The sequence below is a fragment of the Passer domesticus genome, chromosome 5 (genome assembly GCF_036417665.1).
Source record: "Passer domesticus isolate bPasDom1 chromosome 5, bPasDom1.hap1, whole genome shotgun sequence".
Classification (NCBI taxonomy): Eukaryota; Metazoa; Chordata; class Aves; order Passeriformes; family Passeridae; genus Passer; species Passer domesticus.
In genome coordinates this window covers 5,214,312-5,234,878 of record NC_087478.1, presented here as the reverse complement: position 1 = coordinate 5,234,878, position 20,567 = coordinate 5,214,312, and the positions used below count along the sequence as shown (strand labels likewise).

At 42.8% G+C, this 20,567-nt stretch overlaps 1 protein-coding gene across 3 annotated transcripts in view; it reads right to left on the bottom strand.

Annotated features, from left to right (window-relative positions):
* CAMK1D (calcium/calmodulin dependent protein kinase ID) overlaps positions 1 to 20,567 on the bottom strand; it is a 206,031-nt gene that overhangs the window by 114,013 nt on the left and 71,451 nt on the right. For all 3 annotated transcript variants that reach the window (XM_064421777.1, XM_064421779.1, XM_064421778.1), the window contains exon 2: positions 1,836 to 1,967. In XM_064421777.1, the coding sequence (XP_064277847.1) occupies positions 1,836 to 1,967 (132 nt within the window). The remainder of the gene's footprint in view (positions 1 to 1,835; positions 1,968 to 20,567) is intronic.

Genomic DNA, 20,567 nt, shown 5'->3' with positions numbered 1-20,567 from the left:
ACAAGAACTAGCCATTCCCACTCAGTGTTAAGCTACAAGGAACAAAAGCAAGGACACTTAGATGGAGCTTAGCAACAGCTGCTCAGGATCCATTCAACCGCTCTCAAATCTATTTTTACTGACAGCTTTTGAAGCAGAGAATTCATTAAACAGAGGAACAGGTTGATATCCATTCTCCTTAACTGTAGGCAGAATTTAGTTTGTTATTTTCTAATTGTTTCCTTGGTGGCACATACAAATTCAATACCGCATCTGCAAGCAAAGATGTCTATTTTCAGAATAAAGACAATGACAAACAAAGTTTGTATTAGCAACAGCTAAGTAGAAGACACCAGGAGATAAAAAAGGGACATTCTCTTTTAAGGTCCTAACATGCATAGGACAAGAGATTGAGTAGATCTAATTGCATGAAATTAAGGAATTTTCTGCCCACTCATTCTTCTGTCCTTGCAGCTGGAATAGCACAGCCTGGGTGCTGCCTCCTGGTTTCTCAGGAAGTTGTTTGCAGGGAACAGAAACGCTTCACAATGCAGAAGCAAGAAATAACCTGAATGATTTCTCTGCTCTACCAGCTCAGGATCAAGGCTGATGCAAGTCAGTTCTTACTGCACGTGGATATTGCCACTTTTACACCCCCCCCGAGCACCATGGACAAACCCATCAACACAAAGACTTTCAAGCTGTGGTTACTGGCCATTATTGGCTGGTTACAGAGATGGCAATGACTGAGCTTTATGCCAGGTTCTCAATAACACTGCACAGCAAGTCAGCATGCTGCTTTTGTCACCGGGTTTACCTTGTACTAACCCAAGGTGGGCTCAGCAATAGGAAGGCACTGCTACAAATATCTGTAGCTGTTTGGAGCCCATTTATATCTCTCCACTAAAAAGGATCCCCTCTGCCTGCTGAGATGTCTGAATTTGCCCTTGAGCCAGTTCCTTTGACTTAAGCTGGCTGAGCTCTTCATCCAGTTAGTTTTTAGGATTATTTTATCATGTGGTGCCCAGATGATCAGCCATCAGCTCTGACATGAACAAGCAATGGGGAAAGAAGTCCCACTTGGGACAGAAGTGCAGCAGGAATAAGAGTGTCCCAGTCCAGTGCAGAGTAGTTCTGTATAACTGCTACCTTTAACTCAATGAGAAGAGAAGGTACTTTTAGAAGTTTAAAACTCACTACATGAACCAATCCTAAAGTAACCAATCTCTTTCTATTTCCCAGAATGAAAGTCAGTGGTGATAAGTTCAGATCCAAATGTCTCAAGTCTGGTGAGATGAAGCCCACCTTCAGGGCATAAGATGAGGAAGAGGTAAGGATCAAGCCTCTAAAAATGAATTAATAGCAATTGTAAAATTCCTTTTCCTTACCCATATATTCCAGCCAAAGTAAGGGAAATAACCACATCTCCCTTCCAGAAGTATAGAGTACCACTCATCTGCATGGCACAGGTTAACACCATCTCCTATGACAATCCATGGCATGTCATCATTTTAGAGCAATTAGTAAACAGACTGTTTTAAGCATTTAAAAATTATAACTTGCTCCTGCTCTCCTCAATCCTGTGACACAACTGCTGACATTCTCAGTGGATAAAGTCTCTTTATGGCATCATAGACTTACTCTAGCCTCACAACTTTCCAATTTTGCAGTTATCTGGCTGCATTAATATGAAAGAAGAGCATTTCTCAAAACATTTTCAGCACCATTTAAATTTGCATTATCTTGTCTGCCTGTGATGGGCTGAACAACTTTTCAGCCACATTTGTCAATCACTGTTCCTCAAATGCAGGAGTCTAACTGAAGCAAAGGGGCAGAAATGAAGGTCTGGTACTCACTTTCTCAGCACTGCAATTTCATTCTCTATGCTGCTCTCTTTTCCCTTCAGTGCCTTCTTGGGAATGCATTTGACTGCAAAGAGTTTCCCACTCGCTCTCTCTTCAGCCAAAACAACTTCGGAGAATGCACCCCTGAAAGGAGAGAAGAAAAGCCCTGGTTTAAAGTGGTGTTTTTTATTTGAAACCTGTTAACTGAAACACAACCATTGAACATAGTTCTTCTGGTGGCCTTTGGAAGCTGCTCTTGTTAAACACAGAAATAACATTACAAACATCTTTCTTTGCCTTTACAAACATATGGAGACATTCACACTCATGCAGTACATTAAAGGTTTACCAAACACAACCATTTTAATAAAGAACCATAATCCAGCAGAGATATGAGCAAAGCTTGAAAATGAGAAGGTACCATTTCTGTACACAGGGGCATGGGCCATAGCCTGGCTGCTGACTTGGTGGATGATGTACTTTTCCCCCTCCTGAGATCTTTGGAGGTTTAACTCACAAAGCAGCCCAGTGTCCCCAGGACTAAGTGACACACCAGTCCTGGTTCCTCAGTCACCACAAGAGGTCAGGGCCCCCACTCTGGTCCTCCCTGGGCTGCCCAGGGCTTCTCCTCACCATTGGATCAACCCTGCCTCAGACTGCATCAGAATTTCTCTATGCATACAAAGTTATTCTACAGCACAAACTGATGTGTGTAACCACTAAAGCCAAAGAATTGGATTAAATCATAAGTCTAAACACTGGCCCTAGTAGCAGCCTCCCTATGGTTACCCCAAGAGGGTTACACAAATAAAGAAACATCATCACAGCAGCCAATTGCCAAGAATGGGCAGTGCCTCTCCTTCATTGGGTTATTTCATAACAGTGTATTATTTCTTGCACTGTCAGTGCTTCCTCCCAAGCCTCTGGCCCTAACCAAGAAGAGGCCAGGAAAACGTCACAGTCAGTGCTGTACATTCATTCTTTTTCAGTTCCCAGATTTTTTGAGCATTTGAGCATCCTTCAGACTCTGCTACTCTGGACAGACTTTGCAGGGGTACATTAGGACCATCCTTATATTCTGGAACTTGTTACTGGTTTAGCAGCAAGGTGCTGGACCAGAGAGAGCATTTAACCTGATGAGGAACAGCAAATAATTTTTCCTACTCACCAAAACCTCCTCCTGAAGCACCCACTTTGTCCAAGAGAGATCAGACCCAAGAGCTTTTCTAACCCAATGACAGCTGAAGGATCAGGGTGAGCAACCTGGTCTAGCAGGAGTCCCCTGCCCATGGCAGGGGGCTGGAACTATATGATCCTTACAGTTCCTGCCAACCCAAACTATTCCTTGAGTCTATGAAGGTTTGCATTCTATTTATGAGAAATAAAACCAGTCTTCCCTTTATTACTTCCCCTCATTAGCAGATTATTCTGCTCTCCTGCACAGCTCACTCTGATAAATGCTCAGGAGGGTACTGAGCAAAGCCAACCATGCTCCAGCCTGCTCTTAAAAGGTTTATGTTTGGTCACAGCCTCATCTGGCTACCACCAACTTTCTCTGGCTTTCATTCTCCACAACTGCTGCTTATCTAGATGTTTTGTGGATAAACAAAAGAATTTCCTTTCCTGGACAGGCTCCTCCTTTTTAAGTCATGCACTTGGATGACACAACCTGAATGATTTCTCTGCTCTGCCAGCTCAGGATCAAGCTGGCTGCTGTGACCTCACCAAGAGCTCCTGAATTTCAAAACAGCCACATGAATCATGAAGTGGATAAGCAAGAGGAAGAGGCTGCTGCTCTGGACACAAAGTACCTGTTTACCCAGAAATGCTTTTGTAGGCAGCAGATAGGGAAATTGTGGTAGTGAAATTGAGGAAAAAAGACTTTTGCATGCTGTTATACAGCTGATGTTTGACAGTTTGTCCACATGGGGCAGTGATCCTCTGAACCAAGAAATGTTTTGCCTCATTTTTACTAGAAAGAACACACTATGGCTACATTTATGCCACTTAGAGTAGCAGAATGATTCCCTCTTTTCTGCTTTGTGTATAATCCACCACATCATGTCAGAGCATCACAGGCTCCAATTTTTGGTCCTCACAACTGATCCAAATGGTTTGCACAAATAAGCCACCCAGAATGTTTTTAATTGTGTTATTTCCTTTGCTGTTATCGACAGCTCTAGCCATTCAATTCACCAAATAAGGTTTTCATCCTGACCCTCCTGCTTGGGACAGCCAGACCAGAGCTGCAATAAAACCCTTTTGCTGGAAAGCCCTGAGACCTCTGGGTGCTTACCAGCTTTGGTTGCAGACCAGAGCACTCAGAAACTCACAGGGCTGCTCCCAGCTGCATTTCATGAACTCCTTAAGTCCTGTCTGCTTAAGCTTTCAGCACAGCACTTCACTCCAGCTCTGTCTTGAACAGGCTCCTTGCCTTCAGTTAAATGGTGTTAGAAGCTGCAATATTCCCACCAGTCCTTCACTGATCACACAGCTCTCCCAGTGTTTATGATATTGTAGAAATACAGGGAGCTGCCATCCCAATCTACATTTCATTGCTGATCTCAGACAACAAAACAGAGGAAATCCCTTTATTTCCCCTCTACACAGTACAGTTAACTTGGTGAAGCACCTCTTTTTCAGCTGGCTCCATCATTTCACTGGATTTCTTCCTCCACTTATCAGGAGAGACATGGTTTCCCTGGCTGGAAAGAGCCTCTGTGAATTTAAATGAAATTTTTTTGTGGAGCTCTGCAATACTCACGAAACCCAATTCCCTATCTCCTTAACAACCTTTCTCATTATAGCATGAAATAACCTGAAGCTCAGCTAAAGTGTTTGGTCCCATGTCAGCCCTGGGCACAGACAGGGTGCTTTTCTACATTGATTTTTATATGAGGCCGTGGCATGGAATTGCTAATGCTGGGAAGAGTTCCTGGGCAATGGGAGGGGGACAGGTGGGGTGGATCTGCTGGGAAGGCAGGAGGGAGATGTGAGGAGACAGAGGAGAGGCAGTCTGCATTCTTCTGTGCACTACAAATGCTCCTGTGTTCACAGAGCAAGGGATGGGGGCAAAGCAAGGAGTCAGTGCACAAAAGAAAGAGAAGTGAAGTGCTGGAAGGAAAGAGAAGGAAGGGAACAGATGCAGAGAGGGATCAGAGTGTTAAACAGAGACTCAGCAATAGAGGGCAAGAAGAAAGAAAGGGTGGAGGGAGCACCAGCCAGAGAGAGGCAGCAAAGATACTCCTGGAGTCTGCTGGAGTCAGGGAAGAGTCAAAATACTGAATAGATGGGCAGACAATTATCACAGTTTCAAGCATGCAGCTGAATTCATCCACCCTTAATGACACAGTCCAGCCTCCTCTAAACCCCTCTTGACTCAGGCATGAACAGGTAAATATCAGAGAGAGAGCCAGAAAGAGAAGGCTGCTCATTTTCTTGCTAACAGCAATATATCCTACAGCAAATCCCCACCTCCTCCAAAAAGCTCCCCAGAACTACCAGCTCAGCAGGCTTGCTAAAGACTTTTTCTCCCCAAAATGAATTAAAATCGTTATATTAATGAAAATGCCTTTAAAATCATTATATTAATGAAAAAGCAATTAATTTCTAAGAATTAATTACAATCCTTTATTGAGACTTAAAATGTAATTGTATGCAAAGTTTTAGAAAGAAGTTTGGAATAGGAAAATGCATTTCACACCATCAACATGACAGGACTTTTATGAAAAGATCATGGCTTCCACTAAACATCATCAAGCAGTGTTGTATGATAAAATTAAAAAAACAAATATCCCACTGTGATATAGATTTTTTAAGAATTGGGATAAGAGGTTAACTGGTTAAAAATTATGATTGTAAATGTGTCTGCAATGGTTGGGATGCACCATTCCCTTCAGTTGGGAAGGAGATAAATGCAACCTTTCCAACATGCCCAGGGGCAAAGTCTTCACCTCTCTGAAGAGGAGCTTCCAAATCCTTCAAGAATTTTCCCTGTCCTGCCTGCAGATGATAGCAAACAAGCAAAAAAATTATCATGGCTTTGAGGAAGTAGGACAGTGGTGGAAATGGGTAAGCAAGAAACTTCTGCAAAATGAAACCATTTTTAGCTGCCAAAATCCGTGTGCGGCAACAACCTATTTTTGAAAGTTCTGACCATATTATCATTTACCCTGGAGGAACTGCTCTTTTCAAACTTCTAATTAAGGCGTGGAATAATTTTATGATTTAGATCACTTCCATATGAATTAGGAACAAAGAAAGGAAAAAAAAAGATGTGAAAGAACTTGATGAGTGACATTGAGATAATGGCAAATTCTAGAGGGTACTTAAGGTGTTTTGACTCCTCACCCCTTTTGCAAACACCTGGACTGTGCATTATCCTATGAGATGCCAATTTTTTAAAGTTTTGATTCATTTAAATAATTTCTCATGCATAATTTTTCTTTTATATAGGTTTAAAGATTATAATTTCAAGATTAACACTGAAACATGAACATTATTTATACCCAAACAGACTGGATTTTCTATGAGAAAGCAGTGGCTGCAAGGCTAGACTATCCTGCAAGATCAAAGCAAAATAAACAAGATTTTCCTTCTTCTGTTGGAACTATAACTTATTATGAACACTTAATTTCTGAAATTCAATGAACAGCATATACTGTGACAGCAAATCTGTTCTCATTCAACAAAAAAATTGCTGTGACAAAAATACTGACAAAATGAAGACAAAGCTGATAGAGGGATAGAACTTAATTTTTTCCATTCAATCTCAATGCTGAGCAGTTTTCCACTGCATTAGCAGGTGCTCTGTCACACTAAGTCAACAGACATAGCCAGGAAACAGATTTCACATCTTCAGGCTGCATATAGCTAATGTTCTTAATTATTATGCAATTGGCTTCCCATGTGTACTTTGCCTTGGCCAAACCAGGGGGAAAAAAACCTGAACACTCAACATCTGAAAAATAGACTGTCCATCCACCCTGAGACAGAAAGACTGCTGAATCAAAGGGAGACAAATCAAGCTAAAGGTCATTTTTGTAGTGTGGCTTTGGCAACCACACTCAGATCCTTGACTCTCCAAAGAAAGGTGATTTTGAACTGCACCACAAACAGAGGGGAAAAAGGTCTTTGTTAGCATTTTCACAGCTTCTTCCATGGGCCTCAAGGAGTTAACTGCAGGATGAGCTGAAGATCTGTGTAACACACCAGGGGGGTTCTGGTCCTGCAGACCTCTTTTCTACTAAGCCATTTTTCTGCACAACTCATAGTCTCTCTTTTGGCATTTTTTTAAATTTTCTATTAAGTTGTTTTTATAAACATCTCACTCTCCTCACACATTATCCAGGTGCATCCCAACACAAACCCAACTAGAGCTGGAAATCAAGATTTTCATTCCAAAGTCATGTCCATCAGTGTTCTGACAGCTGCATGAAAATGAATTTACAATTTAACTTCCAATAGTTTGGTGGTGTCTGAATGCAAAGTTAACAACACAGAAGTGTGGAGAGAATTTTTAGCCAGCCAAGAGGAAAGGAGAAGAACTTTGGGTCTGTGCTACATATGGTACAGAAACCAAATTCTCTACATATTCCCAAGAACTGAATATAAATTCATGCAAAAAGCTGACTAATCTGGTGGCAGCCATCTATGCTTTAGAGCACAAATACTTTTTTTAGCTATTTTCATTCATCAAACACACAGTTCCAACCCTGCAGCCCCTTCTATGGCAATGCTTCCTCTGCCTGGGCAAGAGCACAACAACTGGGATCACTGTATTAACACCGGTATTTTTAGCCTCCCTACTCATTTAATTTCCACTAAGCCTCCCAGCCACAACTGAAAATGCTGTTTCCTACCTTGGGGCCCCACGAGTGCCTGCTCTAACACCAGACATGGCCCTGCCCTGGGCTGTGTCTGACCCCAGCTCCCCTCTCCAGGGCTGATCCTGGTCCCTGCCTGCAGTGATGATCCCATGGAGGTGCCTGATGCTGCAGGCTGGGGCTGCTCTTAACCCACCACAGATGATGAACAGCACTTCCCACTGTGCCAAAATGCTGCTGCTATATCCTCATGGACACTCCAACAATGGCAAGGGGCACTGATACTCTTTGCTGTGTGTTGCTGCAGAACAGAAGCTCCTTTCTGGAGCACTGGCACCTTTCCCTGTGCCCTGAGCCATTGTCCCATGCCCATTCCCTCAGCATTTTGTCTTGTCCAAGGTATCCTAAAACCACTGTGGGCTTGCAATGAGCAGCCACAGCATGAAAGGACTCTGGAGTCACCATGCCCAGGGTTGGGCAGCACATCCCCAACTCCAGACTTTTCTTTCCAGACATTCTGCTGCTTCCCCTTCAGCAAAAGTTTTGGGAGGAAGTAACCCCATCAATACCCAGAGCTCTGCTGGGGCTCATAGCCATGGCCATCACAGAGCCACCCAACCATATCACACTTTGGGCAGAGCTTCTTTGTTCACCTGCTTTTAAACCAGTTGGGTTTCCACTTACCATTTCAGTCTGCAACAGAATGAGCAGCACAAAGCTTTGATCTTGTGCAGCCACCAAGAGTTTTCCTATTTGTTTGGATTTAACTTCTGCTTTTTTTGTGGGTACTATTATCTACAGTTACAACAGCTTAGTGTTTTGACAGTTTTTGTCACCAGAGTCAGCTGCAAGTATTTTAATGCCCATTTGAGGCTTATAATTTCTTCTAGTATAGCTGCTCAATATTTAATAATCTCAGGGAAAGAAAAAAACAAGCCCACCCACTAAAAGAACTAGGATTAAGATTGAAAATCCATGTCAGCTACTTAAAGGAAAGCTACTTAGAGGAAACAGACTTCTATGAAGTCAGAAAACGCAGATTTAAAGTTGCACATCATAAAGCATGAATTTATGACAGTATAGTCAGGGTGGTTTCCCTCACAACCCTGGACCCCCTTCACCAGAAGGCAACAACCCCCTTAGAGGGAAACAATGATTTTCACTCCAGGAAAACATCCCTGGAAATGATGTGAACCATCCTGCAGCTGGGATTAATTCTTTACTCCAGGATGAATTCCAAGGTCACAGCAGGGCATAGCACACACCACCAGCACCTCTTGTCACTCCAGTTCCCACAGCAGCAGGGTGAAGGCACCAAAACACACAACCAAGGACACTTCCAGTCTAGAAAAGCCACCATGTGCAGAGCAGAATGAGGGATGCAGGCTTCAGTGCCAAAAGATTTGGGTTCAAAGATGAATGAACCACACGAGGCACAGAAATTAAGCCAAAAAGGAAAGTTTCTGAAGAACCTCCTCCCTTTCTTAGATGAACTAATTTGTTTGAGCTGCCTGGTGTATGCTAATTTAATAGGATGCCATGCAGTCTGTTCTGAGACAGTGATGCATGGATGCTAAAAATGGAAACTGGCCCAGCTCAGATCCCCAGTCTTGTTTGTTATTACAGTCATTTTCTTTCCTGAACTGTTTGCTCCTTTCTGATTAATCCTGACCCCTATTAGAAAGGGAAGTATTGTCTTTAAAGGCCTATTACACTTACATTACATCTTCTGTGGCAGTCACAGTAAAGCTATCAAGAAAAACATACAGTTCTCTGTACTGAGATCTTCCTTCCATTATACTCTTCACAAATGAGCTGTTAAGCAGTTTTTTTTTCTTCCACTGATGATCACTTTCCTTCCAAAGTGAATATTTAAGTACCCTTTTTTCCACTTTCATCTTATGAGTCAAAAGGAGATCATTGTCTCCCAGGATTTATCTGATGGCAGCATTCTCATAAGAAAATAGCCTTTTTTCTTCTAGGAATGACCTCAAACCTTTCTAGAGGCATAAGTGATCTCCATAATTTTTTTTTTCAAAGCATTTCCCTATTATGACACTGACATATGCAGGGTCTATTATTTCTGGAGATTTTATCTGGCCATATTAAGTAGATTACCCCAATTTCAAAGAGCCTGGTTCTTCTTCTTTCTCCACTTGGAAACTCAAGAAAAGATCTGTCCCACTGCAGCATTCTCCAAGAGGCTGAATCAATTACAGAAAAAACAGATGATATTGTAGCAAAGCAAAGCAAACCAGACACTGTAGTTTTGCTTCCAACAATTCCTACATTCCTTCTACAGAGGTCTGCAGTGAAGGTGGAACTATCCGCTGCCTAAAGATCAAATAATTTTGCAGCTGTGACTAATCCATGGGAAACTCCCATTTAGCCAAGAGTTTCACCTAAAGGTGTCTGGAACTTCAGAAATCCAAGATACAAAAGTCTGCACAGCACCTCATTTATCCAAGTGGCGTTTCTTTCTCTACAAAATAAAGCCACAGTGTCAGTTCTGGTAGCTTTCCCCAGTGATCAGAGGCAAAGGACTGTATCACTTGAGCTGTGATTTCCAAACACCAACCCTGCCTTTCATGAACTGCACTGCCCATTCCCAGGTGAGGGCCTTGAGGAACAGGAGCTCCATGGACTGATGTGGCACCTGGGGACATGGTTTGCTGGTGAAGATGGCAGTGTTGACAGCTGGACTCAGTGGTCTTGGAGGTCTTTTCCAATTTTAACAACTCTGTGATCTTTATTTAATTTAATTACTTAAAAGCTGGGAGCTCTGCATCATCTAAAAGTGTATATTCCTATTGTACTTTGAAAAGCATCTCAGCAGATGCTTACATCCAAAAACCAGCAGTTCACTTGCTGCACGACTTTGGTCACAGAGATCACCTGAGATTAGTGCAGATGATCACAGCATGGTTCTAAGGGCAAATTTAGATTAGATAACTGCACCATGAAACCTGTGCACATCTCTGCAATCCTCCAGATCCAATGCAGAGCCCCAGCCAGGAAGCACCTCCATGAATGTGATGAGCAGCCACTGAAAGAGGAGGCCCCAGGGCTCAGAGCTGTCACAAGCAGAGCTGAACAGCTCCCATTGTCCACGAGCCCTTCTGTGGGACTCTAACTGGCCTGTTCTCATCCTGCTGCCTCAGCCAGTCCTGCACATTTTAAATATCTGGGCTAAAAATTATGTGCATTTCGTATCCTTGCCCATTCCAAGTGCAGATTAGAATTAAAAAAAAAAAAAAAAGAAAAGAAAAAAGAAAGAAGAGAGACAGAGACAGAGAGAGAGAGAGAAAGACAATTGAGTATGGTGGAATACAAATAAATTGTTTTACAGCTCAGAGCTTAGCTCTGGTAGGAAAAGGCACTGCAGGATATTCAGAACCCCATCTGCAGCTTTACTCCCAATGGCCATCTCTCATAACACCAGGAAGAATATTTGCTTTTCTACTCCCCAGCCTCTTCACTCATGTATGCACATGTGGCTTCATGCCTGAGCTGAGGTACATTAAGAAACTCAACAAACTGGTTTGCCTAGCAACTGGAAAGCTTGAAAATAAACACTCTGGCAAAGATTATTTCGGTCTAACTGTACACAAAGTTACCAGGGCCTTTGCAACTCACAGACACTTCTGCAAAAGAATTGCCACACACTTTCCACATGTGCCACCCTCGGTCATTCTCATGAAGCTCAGTGTAAAAAGGGGGTTTCTTTCAGCTTCTGCTGATGAGGAATTTCTCCGTGGCTCTGTTTTCATGCTGCTGTGTTGAGACTACTGAGATGATTTTCCAAATAGATTCAGCACCAGCACACCTTTCCTCCCATAAAGTCATTGTCACAATCCTCACACTGCTCTGAAGGCATGGATTTTGATGTCATGGAGTTATACAGGGATTGGCAAAAATGAAACTGCCCAGGGAGCTGTGAGGAACCAGAAGCTGTACCAGCTTCCATGCAAATCCACCCCAGCCTAACCACTGTGAAACACAGATTCAGATGAAGCAGTGATCCTCTGAGCTCATCCTATGCTTTTACAGCAGAGAAGGGCAGTGACCCCCGCAGCAATCCCATCCCCTGAGGATGGGAGCCATCCCTGCCTTCTGCTGCCTTTCCCAGGTGATGTTAGAAGAACATGGAATGAGGAAATGAGCCCTTTCAGCACGGCAGAGCTGCATGAGAGCAGCTGAGCAGGACAGAGAATCACAACAGAGAAAAGGTGCTGGTGTTTCCTGTGTTTCATCTGAAAGGAGGACAGACCTCCCCACCCAAAGAGGCCAGTCTGGTCTGGTCTGGTCTGGTCTGGTCCATGGAAGCAACATGTTGAGACAGTCCATGAAGACATCAGCAGTGAGACAGACACTGATATCTCTCCATATTTTTCATGAAGTCTTCAGATTCCTGCTTCAATAGCAACTGGTTTAGTCTTAATAGAGAACAATCCCAATGTATTTGCTAAATTTGCTGTTAAGGAGAAAGACACTGAAGTCCTACAGATTTCCCAGGGTAAGCTGCTGCTCCTGAGCTTCACCTGACTCACCAAAGCCATGGCAGACTGGGACTGCCCACAGCTCCAGCACACTAAAAAACACAAGCAGAGCCAGGCCACTCATCCCTCAGCCCTGCCCTGCCATCCTCCAGTGCACAACAGCACAGGGGGAACCATCTCAGCACAGGAGGAACCAGCACAGGGGGAACCATCTCAGTGCCTCAGCCAGCTCACAAACACCAGCCAAAGCCAACTGCTGCATAGGCATGTCCTTCTGTGTTGGAAAACTTCAGCAGAAACCATCTGACAGCAAGGCTGATTCCCTTTATCTGGAATGTAATCACAGCACATTATGGCCCCTAACACAATGGCGAGTTTCCTAGGAGATGACTGCCACGCGCCCTGACTGTTTTTAAAAATGAAGTTTCTCAGAACTGATTTCCATCTCGGGTTGACATCCTACACACACTCATTGACAATGCCACCTCTGTGCTTCCCATCCTTCATGTGGGTCCAGAAAACCCAGCCCAGACCTTGGACAGCAGAGATGAGAGGCACCATTAAATGGCCCAAGAGCTGATGAGGAGAATACAACTCTTCAAACCTGACAGCAGTAATTTCTGTGTTTCTTTGGAAGTTGTTGCATAATTTCATGGACAGAAAGGAAGGAGCCTATTTTCCTCCCAGGTGGCCTGCACTCCAGGAGTTTAAAGAACCCCAAAAGTATTGCAAGAGAGCACTGGCAGAGTGAGAAGGAATGAGTAGGATTGCAGGAATATTTCTCCTAATGCACTGGAAAAGTTACTTGAAAGCCAGTTCCCAAAAAGACTGCAAACAACAGGCCACTGGCATCATGCTGAGGAGCCAAGCTCTGCGTGGTCCAGCTGGCAAAAGCTGCCACAGGTTGTGTGGGCTACAAAGGTGTTCTGGCTGATACACCAGCCCACTGAAGAAATGGGCTGCAGAGTATTCAAAACAGGTTAAAAGTTGATTAAAGAAAAAAATCTGAAAATATTCCAGAAATTTGGCTTCCCAGGGAGCTTCTGTTTGTTGTCATTGAAAGGGCTTGAAGGGGAGGATGGGCTGGACACTTGATGCTGACAGCAAGGGCACAAGTTGATCTCTGGAATTTAGGAATAAATCGAGACAGCATCTCTGCCCACCATGATAATATGGGGAGGTTCACCATGAAAAAATAACCTCTGAGTCCATTAAAAAATATAGAAAAATAACTTTTGAGCCCGTGACCAGTCAAAATGATATATGTGAAATTGTTGGAATAGCAGAAAAAACATGGTACTTCCTTGGGGAAAAGTTTTGCTTTCCTCCAGAGGTAGGAATTTAATTTTAACAAAGAGCTTAAGAAATGGAGCTCATGTAGCACAAGACTTCCTCCCACCCTGTTTATCCACCAGCCTCCAGCAGTCAGAGATCCAGGAAAGGGATCTCTGCTCAGGTGACAATTGCACTGACCCACCATGTCTCAGCTACCCGTCCTGTACCGATCTCTGTAATTAATTTTCTCCAACCCATTTCCACTTCAAATTTCAGTCTCCTGCAGAATTAAGCACAATGAAGTACAAATTATATGAGAAAGCATTCTTCTTTGTTCATTCTAAATTTGATGCTTGATAATTTCATTCCATAACTCTCCAGTTAAATATGTTAAGTAACCAGCTGCTTTCCCATGTCACATAATGGATTTTAATCACAAATATACTGAATGGTTTTTAAACTGTGACTAGAGGTAGAAACAATTAGCAAAAGGAGTGTGCAAGACTTGGATTCTCCCTCACTCTCCATGGCAAGAAACTCAACCTATAGTAAGAGACATGAGACAAACCCAAAATTCCTAGGAAAGAATTACCTTTTACACTGTGTTAAATCTTCAGTGTTGTGTGTACTTTTAAAGGAATACCTGTAAAAATGGGTAAAGTTGTCAAAACAAGAAGTGAGAAGGTCCTGGGAGACAGAACCTGGAGAGCTAAAACTTGCAGGAAACATAAGCACTGTTTGAAAATATTGATGCTGGAAACACAGACCAAATATATGCCCCAGGTGAAGAAATTCTTGAAACAGAGAAGTCTGGCTGGCTAAGCAGCTGGGCAAGAGAAAGTGTGAGAAGTAAGACAACATCCTCAAACTCAGAAATTGTGTGTCCAAATGAGGAAGCAAAAATGGATTTCAGGTTCCAGTGGCTAAAATCTAAGAACTTGAAAGGGTGGGGAAAAGCACCTAACAAAGAGTTGCACCAGGCAGGGAACCCAATAAAGATTTATTCTGCACATGTGAGAAGCCAGATTTGTGCCAGAAAACTGATGGACCAGGAAGAAACCAAGTACAGATACAGCACAAATAAATTCATGTGAGTATCAGAAAAATAAAATTAAGGTTTTTGTCATATGTGATCATTGCAGGGTGGTTTGGGAAGGTTTTTACACTGGAAACCTTCTTTATAAGGCTAGTAAAAAGGATCATAGACTGGACTGACCCAACCATTCTAGGGGAATGTGGGCATGAAATTAAGGGCTGGAGTCTCCCTCTTAAATCTTTATGTGTACCCAAAATTTAGAAGGCAGCTAACATAATGTATCTTTAGAAAAGGGATGTAAAGGAATAATTCAGGAGTTACAGAGTACTCCAGATTAGCAAAACTGACATCAGCAGGTCAGCAAAAACTCTAGTGAAGCATATCCCTCATCAAAGGTACAATTACTGAACACTTTGAACAATCTCATAGACTGAGGATTTAGAGAAGGAAATCCAGGCTTCATAAATTCACTGGAATACTCTGGAAGGGTCAACAACTATGCAGGTGGGAAAATGCTGTAGATGTGTTTTTTTCAGATTTCAATGGGGTGCCTCAAGGATTTCTGAGCAGATGAGCTGTCAGAGGATAGGAGAAACTTCTTGCAAGAACAAAGTGGTTAAAAGACAGAAAACAGCATGGAATAAATGGTAAATCCATTTAATATCCAGTGTTAGGGGTCACCAAGAAAGCACACAGCCACAGCCTGAAGGCTTTGTGTTGCTGAGCTCCTTCTCTTCACCTCAGGATGTGGCACCAGGGAGGGGGACAGTGATGATCAGAAGGATGGAACAGTGACATTATGAGGGATTACTGAATCAACTCACAAACTGACACTTTGCAGCCCAGAAAGGAAAACTGAGGGGGACAGAATAAAGCTGGGAGTGGAGCAGGGAAGGTAGTCACTGTCCCTTCTGAGGCAAGGATGAGGTGACAGCACATCATACACTACAAAACACTTCATCCAGCTTCTTTCCATAGGACACAGTGGCCATTAACAAGGATTCAGGAAACAACTAGATAAATACTGGTCATAAAATTCATCCCAGACCATTAAAGGCACCATTTGAGTGTCAGAAAATGCCTGCACACATCTCACAGAACGCTAGGGGAGTACCCAGGTATTATAATTGCATTATTGCCAAATGCTGACCTGTACATTCCTCCCAGACATGGTCTGCAGGGACAGGGCACTGCATGAGCTGCATTTTTGGTCTGACCCAGTACAGCTGTTCTTAGGGTGGATCAATGCAGCAGAGCAGCAGCAAGCAGCAGCTCATAGGCATCAATTCAAAATGCATGGACAGTGAAGCAATCACTGAGACAGACAGACACCTCCTTAGGGTTAAGTCATGGCAAAAAACCAAGGAAAAGTGCATATAAAATACTGCCTAATTCCAAAAATTGCATTTTCACCTAAGCAACCCAGTCATCTGGTAGTACATCAGACGTAATAATAAAGACAACCTCTGACTTCAGAAGATTAGCAGAGAATTACCACAAGATGTCCAGGGAAAACACAGTTTTGAAAGCTGCGTCAAAAAGGCATGGAAGAAACAGTCTCTGTGATCTTCTGTGGAATAAACAGAGCCCCTGTCTTCCTTTATCTTTGCTCTAAGTGATGGGACTTTTATTACCACTGCATGTAGCAGTCATCTCCTCCTTGTGGGATCGGAACAGTTTTTTTTTAAATTTTTTTAACTTAAAGTTCACATCCCGAGGATTAAATGCCATACATCACTCTGCCTTTGCATCCCTGCAGCCAGAATAGCCCAAACCCTCACAATTTCTCATGCATTTATCCTTACAACTCCCTCATGGGATTAGGCAGTGCTGTCACACATATGAAATACATGGGAATTAGGGCAAGGAAGGTCATGAAGCAGATTAACCTCAGGTCTCCCCAGGCCATCACCCATTACTGAACTGGGAGACTGTCTTCACTTGCTGCCAGATCACACTCAGCCTCTACTCCCTACACCTTTGTTTTAGCCCTCCTTCTGCTGCTGTCCCCACACTTTTATCATCTGTGATAGGACTAAAGCTCAGTTCTTCTCCAGAAAAGAGATTCACTAAAAGGCTGGCATCATTTCCCCCCCCCCCATCTTGCCATGGAAATATAAAATTGTGGAAGTGGTTTTTTGCTTTCTACATCACACACTGCTAAAGCTGCAGCAAACAAACAGAATCATCAACCCAGTGAGTCGAGCATTGAACTTATTTATTGAACCCCCATGCTTGGCATTGAACTTATTTTCCTAACTTTATCAGGGTAAATATCCTTTGGCTGAGTCGCCATCAGAGTCTGTATAAAGTAGCAAAGCTTTTCTCTTTGTTGACAGAGCCTCAGAGTGGCACACGTGAATGTTAGCAGGTGTTCATATTTAACTTGTCTTTGTGGGTTTTTTAAGCCTGAGATGCATACAGTGATTGAGAATTACTGTTTATTCATTTCTGTGTAATAGGAGAAGCAGCATTTCATCTGTCTCATCCATATTTAATAGCTCCAGGCACAACAACCATGAAAGGTCTATTTTTCTCCCACTAGGGAAAATATTATTATTATTACTACTACCATGACTACATCTATATTCTGAAATTATTCATCCCTGGCTTTCTGTATTACTTCCATGTTATCCGTGGGCCAGGTCCTTTCCTTGTACTTATCTGAGTTACTGTGCTGATGAAGCCATAGTGATTTATGCTATGCTGAGTCACATCAGCAAAGGACAGAGTCAATTCAAAGCTTTTCAAAGCTTCTTGGCAATAGAAACCACACTGAATTTTGCTGCCCTGAGGATGGGAAGGAACCCTTAGAAAGCTACCCATTTGCTGCCCCTGCTTTTGGCAGGAATGTTTTTTAGGGAGGTCCACTCCTCTCCCCCAGCTTGAGCTCTACCACATCCATTTTCACATTTACCCATCTTGGCACACACACAGGGTGAAAAGTGGGGCCAGGGGTGGTCTCTGCAGCTTTTCCATATGCCTAGAGAACACCTCTGCTCCCAAAAATGGCCATTCAGTAAGAAGGATGGCACCTCATTTCCCTCCAGCATTGCAGGGCAGCTCAGGGTCTATTCTGACAGCTCCAGCACAGCCCAGGCTCTGCATTGCCCTGGTTAATCCCAGCTCCCATAAACCAGAGGCATCCCTCCAAGCATCATCCAATAAATCACAACAGCCTGGACTAATAAATGGTTCAGAGTGCCATTTATTCAGTTAGGCAGAAACAGAGGAGGTATAATCATGCAAGCAGTTCTTTCCCTTCCCAGTGATAGAAGATGACCTCAACGAGCTCCAAGGAAACCTCTTCTGCCTCACCTGACCCTGGACAGCCTCCAGCACACCTAGCAACCATGCAGTGCCAATTCCAACCCCAGTTGAGACATGGGTTTTTCCAGGTATTTGTTCCTGGGAAAAATGTTCCCGGACAGCGTGCCATTAAAATGTTAATCATAAAGCTGCTGAGGGGCCCTTCTCCAGGAGGTCACCTGTCCAAACACAGACAGTGTCAGCAGTCCCTGGCACGTTACCACAAGTTGTTTACCCAACAAGAAACAAATTTCAGACCAGTCACAAGCTGAAACTCACAAGCAGGAACTGAGATGGGTCCCTCAGGAACAGCAGCTCTGCCAGGGAGCTGCAAACACATGGGCAGGATTTCACACAGAGGGGTTTGCCCTTCCCAGGCCAGGACTGATGAGTGCTGGTAGCACAAGGGTGGCACTGGAGCAGGCACCAGCAGGATGCTTGATGCATCCAGAAGCACCTGCTTAGTCTTAACTCCAATTCAGGAAAGGAAAAAACTCACCCAATATCCCCCACAATTTTTTTTTCCAGCTTTATTTGCCTAAAGAAGCTAAAAAATCCCATGCTGAACATATTCAGGGGCTGAAAGTTATGATGAAAGCAACAGCACTGCAGAGGATATATATGTATCTCCCATATATATATATATATATACACACTCACACACATATATATACACATAAAAAGAGACACATCTTTTTTCCTATTACTTGTAATTTGGAGATAGGACAAGGTTGGGGGTGGAACACTCACTATCCCCTTTCCTCTGCATGTGTAGTTCTCATTAGGGCCAATTAGGATGATAATCACATCTGAAAGGAGGCTACAAGCCAAGCCACGTGATCAAAGCAGAAGTAAACACAACTCTAGAGAGCACAGGGAGCATATGGTTTCCTCTCCCAAGTTCTCCTAGCTCATGTCTGGCTTGGTTCTGCCTGAAAGCTCAGTCCTGTGCAGCATTATTTGGGAGAGCATCCCACCTGAGAAGAGATGAGATGGCACCACGGGTCTTCAGGGACCCACAAACCTGTACCAGGGCTCAGCATGTAGGAGAGAAATTAATTGCTCTTTCCAGTGTTTTTTCCATACCTAGCACAAGGCATTACAATTCTACATTAGGAATCAATATGTGGCTCGGGGTGAATTTAAAGAGAAAATCCATCAGAGCTCAGTGAAAGCAGACCCTGCACTCAGCTCTCTAATGCCTTTTCCACCCTCCCTCCCCAGGGTAAAGTGGTGAGCACAATTTTAATGGGAAAGTCTGGGTGAGTTTTCTGCACATTGGTGCTGCCTCTGTCACCCCCATCTCTAATATCTGCAATGCCTTCCCCATCCCAGCTGCCTCCCAGGTGACTCCATGCAATTACATTCCTAATTGTGCCACAGTGGTGCTCTCTGGGATGTTACATTGCTGTTTAATTTATAAATGTCAATTTGGAAGCACAATACAATGAGAAATTACCCACATCAGACACAGAGCAGTTCCCACTTATGAATAGGTAACAAGGCAACAAAAATAATTAAGTACTTAACAAAGAGAGAAGATGAGGGAATGCAGGCATCCCTTCAGTGCAACCCTTCCAAATTTTACACGTGCTCAATTTTGAGCTGTTTAAATGGAAGAGCAGAGGTAGCCAAGTGCCAGGTTTAATATTGGACATGACATTGCACAGTCTGTGCCTGTTTGGGAACCTATTTCATATTTAAATCTCAATTAAACAGTAGGACTGCCTTGACATTTAAAAATCCAAACAAAACACTTCAAGCGCAGCTCTGCAAAAAGCATCTGTAAAAACATCTTCTTATTCCACCAACCTGCTCATTCTTTACATCCTGAATAACATCTTCAGCATGAGAAAAATAAAAGAAAATAACTAAATTGGAACGTTTTGATTTTTACCACCATTCTCTTTGAATAGTCAGTCCAACTAAGCAAGAGTGCATTTGGTCCCTCTTGTACATCATCAGCACAGCACCTGCAGAGATATCTGAGCTAGTTTTGAATTATGAAAAAAAAAGTGTTTTGCAGGAGGAAAAATCACCTCACAGAAATCACCAACAATGATTTCAGGCTATCTTGTCCTTTATACAGTTGATCCCAAGTGACATAAAACATGAGAAGAGGGCAGATGCCAGAAGCAGGAGCTAGGGAAATGGGAAAGGAGGAGCTGCATGGATCATCCTTGGTTCAGACCATGGACACAAATCAAAATTTGCCCATCAGCCATCCCAGTCTGCCACAGGCAAAGTCACAGCCTGGGCTGCAGACAGAGCTGGGTCAAGAACCCCACTTTTTCCTGGGCTGACACTGCTCCTCCTGCATCAACCCTGGGGCAACATGGGGAGCAATGTGAAGAGCACCAGGGAAAAGTGCCAGGCATGAGGCAGACTGCTTTAGGTCCCAACATTTTCTCTGATTCCAAGATTATGGATATTATTGTAGCATGAACAACCTTCCAATACACCCCAAATTATTTGTTGTATATATTGAATTAAATAAGGTATTATTAGTAGTAGTATTATTATAATAATTAAAATGTATAATTTTGCTGTAAGATTTTTTAAATTATGGTGTTAAAATTTATTTATTAAATAAATTGTTTATTATTAATTTTTATTTTTATATATTTTTAAAGCTGTCTATTTTATAAATCAATTTTGAATCATTAGATAAATTTATATTACACATTTTATTAAAAATTTTATATTTATGTTTGTGTGTTAATAAAAGGAAATTAATTGCTGTTTCATTTTATAAAGTTGTATGTTTAATATTTTTGATATTTGTTAAGAAGTTATTCAG